At 55.2% G+C, this 11,847-nt stretch overlaps 3 protein-coding genes and 1 non-coding gene across 4 annotated transcripts; 3 read left to right on the top strand and 1 right to left on the bottom strand.

Annotated features, from left to right (window-relative positions):
- Positions 1–182: 182 nt before the first annotated feature.
- Positions 183–3,088, top strand: CHGG_09117 (uncharacterized protein; the record flags this gene model as incomplete). The annotated part of the gene is made up of 5 exons (XM_001227043.1): positions 183–1,522; positions 1,638–1,821; positions 2,234–2,457; positions 2,678–3,003; positions 3,072–3,088. The coding sequence occupies 5 exons, from the start codon at positions 183–185 to the stop codon at positions 3,086–3,088; spliced, it is 2,091 nt and encodes a 696-aa protein (XP_001227044.1).
- A 1,601-nt stretch (positions 3,089–4,689) lies between these two features.
- Positions 4,690–6,165, top strand: CHGG_09116 (uncharacterized protein; the record flags this gene model as incomplete). Its single annotated transcript, XM_001227042.1, has 1 exon — positions 4,690–6,165. One exon carries the CDS (start codon positions 4,690–4,692, stop codon positions 6,163–6,165), a length of 1,476 nt encoding a protein of 491 aa, XP_001227043.1.
- Positions 6,166–6,909: 744 nt separating this feature from the next.
- On the bottom strand, positions 6,910–7,012 carry CHGG_11398. Its single transcript has one exon. It is a non-coding gene; the product is annotated as a tRNA-Lys (tRNA).
- Positions 7,013–9,247: 2,235 nt separating this feature from the next.
- On the top strand, positions 9,248–11,127 carry CHGG_09115 (uncharacterized protein; the record flags this gene model as incomplete). Its single annotated transcript, XM_001227041.1, has 2 exons — positions 9,248–9,543; positions 9,642–11,127. The coding sequence occupies 2 exons, from the start codon at positions 9,248–9,250 to the stop codon at positions 11,125–11,127; spliced, it is 1,782 nt and encodes a 593-aa protein (XP_001227042.1).
- Between the last annotated feature and the right edge of the window lie 720 nt (positions 11,128–11,847).

Here is an 11,847-nt window from a genome sequence, read left to right as displayed (position 1 = left end):
CGGGGCGATCTCATATCCGGGGGAATAAGGCCGACACAAATTGATCAAAGCCATGGCTGAAGACTAGCCAAATCAACCCATATAATGTCCGTCCCAACGGCACGCAGTTGTTATATAGCACGGGGGCCCGCCTGCGGGTGGACTCTGCGTCTGAGTTTCTTGGATATGCCGCTGTCGCCAAGATGGAGTGGATATGGAGGTTGTTGTTCGCCTTGCTAACTGCTCTGCAGTTTACCACATCTGTCGCCTCTCCTGTCTACCTGGCGCAGCAGACACCTCCTCACGCCGCTCTAACGAAGAGTGTCACGGTACCAGGTCCTCAACCGACCCCTGACGCTCCCAACGCAATTTACAGAGACGCCCGCAGCACCAGCACACCATTGCCACGACCAAAGCGGAACTGGAACGACCCTCCGTCACTAGAGGTCTTGACATCTCCTGCCAAGGTCATCACAAGTGTTGGTCCATCCGGCACAGCTCAGGTCCTCGCCAGCAAGAAGACACCCGCCACTGGCTTCATCCCCTCCATCCTCGACACCGTAGGACACGTCACGTCAGTGCCGCTTTTGACGAAACCAATTCCAAAGCCGACCTCTCTGCTCGCAGCTGTGTCAGTGGTTGTGAGTTTAAAGATATCGCCGTCGATCTCCGTTAAAATGACGGCCCGAGACATCTTTGTCGATCCCATTTCCACGGATGCGCCACCTGGGAACATCGGCAGGGAACAGGACCACCCTGTGCCCAGACTGGGAATCCAAGGAAAAGGCCCGTTCGAGACCAACAAATTCTACGGCAATTTCCACCGTGGAAATCAGACTTCGCCAACCTACCTGCACCCGTACTCGGTTGCGTGGGTGCGTGGCCAGGGAGCGTCTGGGAGTTGGGGTCTGGCCGTCTCTCATGTCGAGGCTCACCAGCGAGTTTACGGCCAGGCTAGCCCGGTGACGGGCGCTGTGTCGTACTTCATCAATCCTATTGGGATCCATTCTGTGTGCCTCTCCGCCAAAGAATTGGGAAGCGACACCGTCCTCACCTCCGAGGGGCTGACGGACTTTTCGATCCAAGTCGCTTTGCGCCCAGCCCCCCAGGCCGCTCCCGCGGTGCAGTTTCCCTTGGTTCAAGGCGTGGGCTTCATCACAGCCATCTACGATGGTGCAAGCCCAGTGCTTCAGACGAGCGTCTTTTTCAGAACCGTCACGCGCATGACTGCGGACCCCAAGCCCGGCGTCACCAAGTACAAGCTCCAACTTGAAGACGGTGCTACCTGGCTGGTGTACGCTCGCCACACCCAAGGCGACCCTCTGGATCTCGAAGTGGTCAACAACGGGCTAGCTCAAGCCAAGGGGCCGTTCTACGGAACGATCCAACTTGCCAAGGACCCTGGCGATGGCGAGAAGGTGTACGACCAGGCCTGCGGCGCCTACCCGGTCGGCGTCCAGCTCTCAGGTTCCGTGGACGGCGCGAAGGGGACCTACCGCTTTTCGTTCAAGAAGCCCGGCACGAGCGACACGGCGCTCGCCATGTTTGCGCTACCTCACCACCAGAGCTCGTTTGACGACGCCCACTCGGGGCAAGCTGACCGGCTTGAAGCTGCAGACCACGACTAAGGGGATAGCTACCGCCATCTTGGCTGACAGCTGGACCATGGGCGAGTCAAACCTGCCGACAAACATTGGCTTCCTACCGTGGTCGCCGCAGGCCGGGAGCGTCAGCGCCATCTCCAATGCCACTAGGCAAGTCATCCACAACATCGCCCAGCAGGAGGTCTCGCAGAATATTATTCAGCAGCTGGACGAAAATTCCATGTATTTCAGCGGAAAGGTAAGACGAGCGCCGTACCGGTGAAAACTGGGACTGACAGTTGCAGGCACTCGCCAAGTTTGCTAGTCTCATACTTTCGATTCAGGAGTTGCTAGGAGATCAGGGGCTGGCACAAGCCGGGTTGACGCAGCTGAAGGTGGCATTCTCTCGTTTTGCGCAGAACGCCCAGAAGTACCCCCTTGTGTATGAGAGTGAGTACTTGATCCTTCATCAACAATTGGCGGTTTCCCCTCTCTGACACGGCCAGGTGGTTGGGGAGGCGTGGTCTCGTCCGCCACGTACGTGACGGGCGACCCCTATGTCGACTTTGGGCAACACCATGTACAACGACCACCACTTTCACTGGGGTTACTTCATCTACACCGCGGCCGTCATCGGCCACCTCGACCCCTCGTGGATCAACGACAACAAGGCTTACGTCAACATGCTCGTCCGCGACATCGCCAACCCTAGCACGCAGGACCAGTACTTCCCCCTCTGGCGGTGCTTTGACTGGTTCCACGGCCACAGCTGGGCCCACGGACTCTCCGACACGCTCGACGGCAACGACCAAGAATCCAGCTCGGAGGACACCATGCACGCCTACGCCTTGAAGATGTGGGGTTCCATTACGGGCGACAAGAACTTGGAAGCCCGGTACGTCCTCCCCATACCCATACCCTTTTCCCCCACCCCCTTTCATCACTTTTAGCCCTATCCCCTCCACCACCACCACCACCACCACCACCACTAACCCCCTTCCCCAACCCCCCACAGCGGCAACCTCATGCTCTCCATCCAAGCACGCTCGATGCAGGCGTACTATCTCTACACCTCATCCAACACCGTGCAGCCCGCCACCTTCATCGGCAATCAGGTCGCCGGCATCCTGTTCGAGAACAAGATCGACCACACGTACCTACTTCGGCAACCGCACCGAGGACATCCAGGGCATCCACATGCTGCCGCTGCTGCCCCACACCCCGCTCATCCGCACCCCGGCCTTTGTCCGCGAGGAGTGGGACACGTACTTTAGTGGAGGGCGCGAAGGGGCAATCACCGGCGGCTGGAAGGGCGTCGTCTGGGGGAATTATGCGACCGTCGATCCCAGGGGCGCGTATGCCTTCTTTGCGGGGGAGGGGTTTGATCCGGCGTGGTTGGATGGGGGGGCTAGTTTGACGTGGTATTTGTGTTATTCGGCGGGTGAGTTGCTGTTTGCTTGTGAGGCTCTATGTGTGTTGTTTCTGAGATGCTGACAAATTGGGTGGTAGCTTTGGGCGGGCTCTGAGAGGTTGGTTGTCTTTTGCGGGTTGGATGGGTTGGTCGGCTTGGATACAAGAGGTAATGCTGTTGGAGAATGCAGAGATGGAATGGACTTGGGGATAGATTGGTTTGCCGCTTACCTACTTTCTTCTTTTAGTATATATTAGTTTGAATACATACATAACTCAGCGAGACCATATGTTGGGACCCCTCCCCCCTGACATCTCATGGCTGAAGGTTGGGAAGTCACAATGAACTTCTACATCAAAACTCCGTTAGATCTCGCAACCAACCCCGGAAAAATTCGGAGAGCCTTCAATATTCTCCAATAAACAGTCATGCTCTCAACCGCCCCGAGTTTCTAAATAGGCAAGAGCTCTCGTGGTAGCAGCTGCTAGAAATGTAAATTCTGGCCTCTTTTCGCTCCGGCTCTATTTACACTGTGAGCACATGAGCAACTCTGACTCATATTTCGGAATTCGACGCGTTCTTTTGAGTCCGATATTCGGTCAGAGTCTGATTGTGGTTTTCGTCGCTCCTTCCTTTCGTCGGTTGAGGTGGTTCAGGGCGAGTGAGGACAGATGTTGGATCAAAGTGTGATTAATCGGTGGTTGTGTTGCTTGGTGGTGACAGCGTAACGTTTAGTTGTTGTTGAGTTGGTTCTAAGAAAAGAAACAATACATAACGAATTCGCCTACGAAGTACGCATCTATTAACCACATAATGACAGTTTCAAGATTAGTGTTTGTCAAGATGACTTACACTGTTTCCTCCAACCCCTAACCTCTACCCCGGGTAGCTCCTGCCGCCAAAAGTGACAACTCCCGGCCCGAACCGACCCACCCCATCAGGCACCACTGCGCCGCGACTTTGCATCCCGGGTTGCGGGGCCGTACCCTCAATTCCTCTATCCTCTTTTGAAAAAGGGTGACACAAATGCAAGCCTATGGTGCATTTCTTGGACATCGGCTGGGAATTCAGGTTCAAATCGGATTCGGTCTCCCATGGACCAGCTTGGATCAGCCTTGGAAGCTAGTAAGCACCACTCGGCAAGCCTTGGACTGTTTCACCGATCACCGCATTTCCGGGACACGGCCGTTCTACGCCCATTCGGCCGCTCAAGAATTCGACAGCCAACTCTCCTACTGCCAGTACCGGGCGCCGCCAATTGGGGTCTGTGTTGGCAGGCGCCTGCTCGCTGCGCGGCCTGGCACCGTCATCGAATCACACTCCATATTCCGGGGCGATCCAAACCGACCTACCGCCGCACAGTAGGGCGACTCCCCCAAAAGCCAGCTATGCGAAGGCTCTCGGCACAATCCAGACACTCATTCAGCCTCGTCTTCTTGAGGCTCTCTTGACTTATCCTCTTTCTTTTTCTTCACCTCTGCACACCCTCGCCCCTTGTCTTCTTCCCGGAAACCCTGGTCTTTTCTTCCGGCTGCGCTGCTGTGTCACATTCTGCTCTACCCCTGGTTTTGAGCTGCTGCACTGCCATTGATTCGAACTTCGGACTCGGGCTGGCACCGCTCCACAACAAGGCTTCCCCTCTCAAATCTGCTTGGCTACTTGGCCAAGCTCACCCTTGTCTCACACATCCCACTTCTTTCACCCTCCAGGTCCCTAATGTCGTTCGAGTCGAACGGCAGCCAGTCGTCCCAGACGCAACCGATCCCGCTGAGTGACTTCCTCAGCATTCAGGATGACCATCACTTCACATGGGACGATGCAAACCGGGAGGTGTCGGACGCCTGGCTGGCTCCTGTCAAGGCAGCCTTCCTCGACTCCAAGAAACACAAGGTATTTCACCACGCCAATAAAGAATACCTCAAACCTCCCAGCCCCTTTGTTCAACAGGGCCCGGAACTCGGTGATTCGGGCTCGACCATCGTGTACCGGGTCACCTCCCCGGAGGGCTATGCCTATCGCCGGCCTCTTGCCCTCAAGGTGATAGTCTGCAAGGAGAACTCGCGGCCGCCGGGGCCAGACAGCAAGGCACGCAGCGATGCACTCAAGGAGGTCCGCACCATGTCCTCGCTACGGCACCCGCACATCGTCGCATACGTGGCATCGTTCGAGGATTACTGTATTCAGACTCGAGAGATCAAGCGACGGCCGCGAGGCAAGAGCCACGGCATCTTAATCAGCGCGAACCAGCGGATCAAGAAGCACATTCTCGGCATCGCCATGTACCCGCCTGCGCAATGCAACCTGCACACCTTCATGGACGAGGTTATCCAGAGCCCCAAGGAGGCTGACTGGATCCTGCCCCATCTCCATACATTCTTTGGCTGTCTTGCCCAGGCCGTAGCCTACCTCCACCGGCGGAGCGTGCAGATCCGCCACAAGGACATCAAGCCGGACAACATCGTCATCGACGACTTTGGTCTGCCCGTGCTGACAGACTTCGGTCTATCGAGGCACTTCGAAACGGGCCAGTTTTCCGAAGGTCCGACCCCGAAGACGCTGAAATACGCCGATCCGGAGGCCATGCACGAGTATGGGCGGAACGAGCGCTCCGACATTTTCTCGTTGGGCTGCGTCTTCCTCGAGATGGCCACTGTCCTCCTCGGCCAACCCGCCAAGTTCGCTGAAGAGCAACTTTCCATCAACAACAACAGCGGCAGCAGCAGCAACGGCGGTGACGGAAACTCCATCTCTGGAAGCGCCGAGTTCAAATACTCGGAAACCCTGCACAACCTCGACAACTACCTCACCACCCTCACCATCCTCTCCCGCGACCTCATCGCCTCAGACCCCTCCCGTGAACCCTCCGTCAAAGCCGTCCTCGCCACGCTGCCGTACATCCGGCGCATGATGGACGAGGCGCAGGCGCGGCGGCCCGAGGCCCAGCAGCTGTACCCGTGGTTCCGTCACCTGTGCGACGTCTACGACACCCCGGGGCCTTGCCCCAACTGCGAAGAGGAGCGCCGCACGGGACGCGCCATTCCCAGCCGCAGCGGCAACCGCAGCCCCACTCTCAACCGCAGCGGGACCGCCGGCACCACGGGCACCGGGAGCGCCTTCTCGCAGCCGTTAGTTAGGAGGGGAACTGCTGCGTCTATGGCGACGACGATATCGATGTCGATGCCGGGGCCGTAGGGGATAGATGGATGGATGGATGAATGGCGGGCGGATGGGTGGGAGGATGGAGCTTGGTTGAGGTGAGGGGGCGACAAGGGATCTTGGGGACTTGAATGCGTGAGTGAGCGCGTTAACTCTATCTTGGGGGCATGGCGTTCGTTTGCATTTCGGGAGTTTATTCTTTTTTTTCGCTCGGTTGCTCCGTTCGGTAGCTCTGGGTTTGGCTCTCCTCTCTGTTTTCCTGCGTGGACGAGCATTGTTCGGTTATATAACACTCAGCGGCGGCGAAGCGAGCATGCATATGGCGACGGCGATGATGATCTTGATGATGGGTTGGCTGGGTTGGGTTGCTTGGGGTGCTAACTTCCTCCGATTTGGGACGGGCTGGGCCCCTGGGACGTATGGAGGATATATCATAGCTTTGGTATGTTGTCGGTTTGAGGAGTTACTTACCGGTTGCTGCAAAAAGTAGGCCGAGTGCATACTTATCAGGAGGGGGCGGAGTCCTCCCTGGAGTTACACATATGGCCCCATTTTAGATCGGACGAGGAATAAACAAAATATCTCTCTCATCACACCACTCTCATCCGGGATGCTGCTGGTGACGGAAGGACGGCCTTCATAGTGGGAGGCACAACAAGAGTCGCAATTGCCAATGCATCCCCGAAAGAACACCGAACTGCCAGCCTTCCCAAATAAAACATGACAAGCACACTCGCAAAAAAAAGCAAAAAGAGAGGCAATCGAAGTTGCCGGGAATTGAGCCCGACGTGGGGGTCGAACCCACAACCTTGAGATTGTGAACCTTTGAGTGGATAACCCGAACCCTAAGAGTCTCACGCTCTACCGATTGAGCTAGCCGGGCAGGCTAGATTCGTATTGTTGAGAGGGATTGGTGGAAACTTGCGTTGGTATGGCAGAATCGCGCAAGACGTCCAATTTCCGACACCGCGACTTTGGTTTTGAACCCCGAATCAAGCGCGCATTTACATTCAGGTGAAATACGATTTTCTTAGTTTTGAAATGAAAATGTCTGTTTATTCACATGGAAATGATTGTCGGCCGAGATAGGTGCTGAGCCCGAATGTCACTTTGAGAGGGCTTCAAGCTGCTAAAGGAAGTCCCTCGACACACAAATTACCTACGATGCAAGAGTGATGATCTGTAGATCTATCATCTTCTACGCGATATTGTTTGCTTCCTTTGCGACCTTCCGTTGCTTGGTTTGCCTCGATCTACAGGCTGCTGCCCTAGTGGAAACTTCGAATCATATGTGAGTCGTCTCAACTTCGAAGGACCTAATAATTCAACGTTGTTGAATGCCTATGATTAAAAGGAAAAGAAGACAAAATACAAGCTTTCACTTAACTATACTTTCGGGGGTATGATTCTTCTGTCTTACGCCATATATTTTCTACACGTAATGTATTATCCTCGGATATCCTCAAACGAACAAACCGTTCCATGTCGACGAAGTCTCTCCACATGTTAGACTTACTCCCCCATTCCCACGTGTCTAGCCAGGGGTTGTTCCCCGCCGCATGCGACCTCCTTTTTTCGCCGTTGCCCTTATCTTCGGCGGATCGCTCGGTCTGCGATAGTTCTGTGTTGGTTTTTGTAAGTCACGAGACACTTGGACAGCGAGTTGGCCCCGTATGTCTGTCCAGACCGCCGGTTTCTGAATCGTGGGACTGAGACAAGAGGATCTCGGTGGACAGAAGTCGAGTTCTAGGCTGGGGACCTGACTCGTTCCCGCTTTAAACCTTTTCCCCCAAGGCATGACCCTGACGCCGCGGGTTCGGGCGAGCCGCTCCCGATAAGAAGGACCCCATCTACGTGGATGAACCTAGAAAATCCCGAGTTCTGGCCAGCCCTCATGGTGATTGCAAATTTGCCTAGAAGCACCGAGTTCACACTTCTCTCGTCAAGTGACCGGCGAAGGAGTGCGTTGTCGGCTGTGCAATGAGATCGGCGGGGTCTAGACAAATTTGGGACCCAGATGTGCTTTTTACGTGCAGTCCATCGTCGCATCCAAAACTTATTGGGTCCTCGCTGGTCAGGGGTATCGTCTGTGGTTGAAGAGGGGCAGAGGGGCTGCATCGGGGATCGCATTTGACCCCTGGATTATACTGATCAAGATAAATTCGGTGGGGAAGCGACATCACTCGCAGAGAACAAGATAATTTGCCTTGATCGAAAAGACGTCAGTCGGAGCTTTGGTCCCGGCTGACTCTTCATGACGTTGTAACAAAATCCTGCTGTGGGTGCAGAGCGACGATCAGAAATGCCATGCTCGCTCGAGTCGCGGTCGACGTTCGAGATCCCTCGAGCGGAGCATGCTGGCGGGGTCGTTTGCGGGGTTCCATGGCAGTGGGACTCGGTGGCTTTTACTTCCCGTGATCAAAAGCAAACACCCCCACGAGAAGGCTGTCTCCCCGCAAAAAACCCACCAATGGACGAGACCTCGGTCCAAGCTACCCTGTCTGCAGAATGCAACCACGAAAGCGCCTCTTTCAGCCAACAAAGAAAAATTGAGCCGGAAGGCACGCTGTGCGACAGCACCCCCCTAACTAAACGACACGCCGTACCGGCTTTTTGACTTAAAAAGCACGCCGCCGCTGATATGTGCGCGCTACCGCTGAGAGGGGTACCCGCCCCTCGAGCTATCTTAACTGGAACGAGTGCCCCTTGGAACGCTGCATCGCCACTTGTAGCATCACAGCGGAGAAGTTTTTGGGGGAGTTGCAACAGATCGAAGGTCGCCTTCGCCTTCTCCCGGCTGACACACCACGATCGCTGTACGAATAGCTAGGGCCACGCCTTGGATGACGTACCCCCCTCCTCTGTCATCCTTCCCGATTCTGACCCTCCTAAAGCCCCGCGCTGGCATTCTTTATCAGAGCTACGCCGTCCGCGGTTGCAACCACCCATTATCTCGACCCGGATCCAAAACCAACAACAACCACCACACCGTCGCACTTTCCAGTCCAAATGAGCCACCAACCAATAGCCCACACTCACAACTACCAATTCCAAGGGAACACAACACCATAAACACCATGGTACATGTCCGAGAACTCAATAACCGCACGGTTTGAAGATGTGCTCGTCAATGGCGGCCACCAGCCTTCAACCTAGACGGTCTATTGATGAAGCCCACTGCCGCCACACCCTAGGACACTCCCGCGACGACGCCGCCAACTTCCACCCACACCACGAGATCCCATCTCCCCCAGGGTATCATCGAAACGGAGGAGGAAGAGAAAGCAGCACTGGTTCGTCGGCAGCATCGACCAAGGCACCACATCGTCGCGTTTCCTTATCTTTAACGGCGAGGGCGATCCTGTTTGCGAGTCCACCAAATAGATGTTTAAGAACCCTGTATCCAAAGTCAGGGTATGTTTGCACCCGGCTCCTACTCCCCCGCCCCGCATTCTCTCCACCTTAAAACTGCGGAGCTGCTGCACATCCTGGCACATCAACGGGGCTAACAGACGTTATAACCATCCAGTATGGCACGAGCATGACCCGCAAGAACTTGTCAGCTCAGTCGAAGAATGTATTGAAGAGGCTCTGCGCAAGTTTGTCGACCTTGGCTACTCCAAGTCAGACATTCGCTCAATTGGCATCACCAATCAGCGCGAAACGACAGTAGTGTGGGACAAGCACACCGGCGAGCCCCTGCACAATGCCATTGTTTGGCCCGACACTCGGACGAGTGCTCTTGTGCGCGAATTGAAGTCGCGCGATGGGTCGGAGGAACTGTTGGACCTCTGCGGTCTCCCCCTTTCAACGTATCCTAGCAGTGTCAAGCTGCTTTGGCTCCTCCAGAATGTCGACTCCGTCAAGCAAGCGTACGAAGAAGGCCGTCTTGCCTTTGGCACCGTCGACTCCTGGCTCATCTACAAACTCAACGGCGGCGCAAAAGCCGAAAAGGTTGTCCACGTCACCGACAGCACCAACGCCAGCAGAACCATGTTTGTCAACCTCCGCACCCTGCAGTACGACGACAAGCTCCTGGGCTTCTTTGGTATCGACAAGTCCAAGGTCCAATTACCCAAGATCGTCCCATCGTCCGACCCAGAGTGTTTTGGCAAGATCGCCAGCGGCCCATTAGTCAATGTGCCCATTGCCGGGTGTTTGGGTGACCAGTCCAGCGCCCTGGTCGGCCAGTGCGGTTTCAGCCCGGGGCAAGCCAAGAACACATATGGTACCGGGTGCTTCCTCTTGTACAACGTCGGCACCGAGCCCGTCATCTCCAAGTACGGGCTCCTCGCCACTGTAGCCTACGATTTTGGCGGTGGCAAGAAGCCTGTATACGCTCTCGAGGGTAGCATCGCCGTCGCCGGCTCCGGTGTCAAGTTCCTCATGAACAACCTCGGCTTTGTCGACGACTCGAGCGAGATCACCTCGCTGGCAGAATCAGTCCCTGACAACGGCGGCGTCGTCTTCGTCACTGCCTTTAGCGGACTTTTTGCTCCGTACTGGATTGACGACGCCAAGGGAACGCTATGTAAGGAACCGCCCACCCCCCTCCTTTTTAAGTTTCATTCTAACGCCTCCGCAGTTGGTATCACCCATCACACCACCAAAGGCCACATCGCCCGTGCGACTCTTGAAGCAACCTGCTACCAGACCCGCGCCATCCTCGACGCAATGGAAAAGGATTCGCAGCACAAACTTGAGTCACTTGCTGTCGACGGCGGCCTCTCCAATTCAGACTTGTGCATGCAGACCCAAGCCGACGTTACCGGTATTCCCGTCGATCGCCCTGCCATGCGCGAAACGACCGCTCTTGGTGCCGCTATCGCCGCAGGCCTTGCCACCGGTGTGTGGCGGACATTGGAAGATCTCAAGGAGGTCAACCAGAATGGGCGCAAGGTCTTCCAACCGCAAATGGAGAAGGCCCAAGCGGAAAAAATGTTCAAGAGGTGGGAGAAGGCCGTCGAGATGAGCAAAGGGTGGGTCCAAGAGGATTAAAAAGGGCCTGTCGAGGTCCTGGGTACTTTTTGGTTATTTTTTATGATCATGATGGATTTAGCGGGTTGGGCATGGGTTTGGGCTGGTTATTGTTTGAATTGGCGTTGGCTACCCTGGCGGGCGTGTTTTGATACCGTGGTCATCACCGCTTGAATTTACACCACAGCAATTTAGCGGGTGAAGCGTTGGGAATTGTATAGTACTATAATACCATAATGGACTGCTGAAAACACTACCATCTAAACCTTTGTTTAGGGGCCATTCAACTGTTTGGATGGATTTATCTAAGGTTTTGATCTTTTGTGTTTGATCACGTCGTGGGAGACAACATATCGGGCGTGCAGTATCCGGAGGAGAGCATTTCATGTATCTTCATCTGGAGTTTCTCGAGTTTCTTGCCCCTTTCCCCTTGGAGGCGACTTGTTAGGACGATGCTCTCCACATCCCCGATTCATACATTACTCAGGGGTAAGCCATGGCCACTGTTTACTTTTCAAGTCGCCCCCAACCATCGGAGCTTCTTGTCCTATTTCCGCCATGTTGCTAACAGTGCAGAACCGGGTTGTTTTCCCTTGATTCGTATGAGCAGGGATACTGTGTCAGACAACCCAGCTCGTCAACAACAATCATTGCCATCAGCAAGTACTTGCATCGGCACATGGTTGACATGGCAGCCCTACGGCGCCACCCTATGACGCTAATGTTTCCACCTACGATCTT

Source organism: Chaetomium globosum, genomic scaffold, assembly GCF_000143365.1.
Source record: "Chaetomium globosum CBS 148.51 scaffold_6 genomic scaffold, whole genome shotgun sequence".
Lineage (NCBI taxonomy): Eukaryota > Fungi > Ascomycota > Sordariomycetes > Sordariales > Chaetomiaceae > Chaetomium > Chaetomium globosum.
The sequence above is the reverse complement of the archived record's forward strand: the minus strand, read 5'-3'. Positions and strand labels throughout refer to the sequence as shown.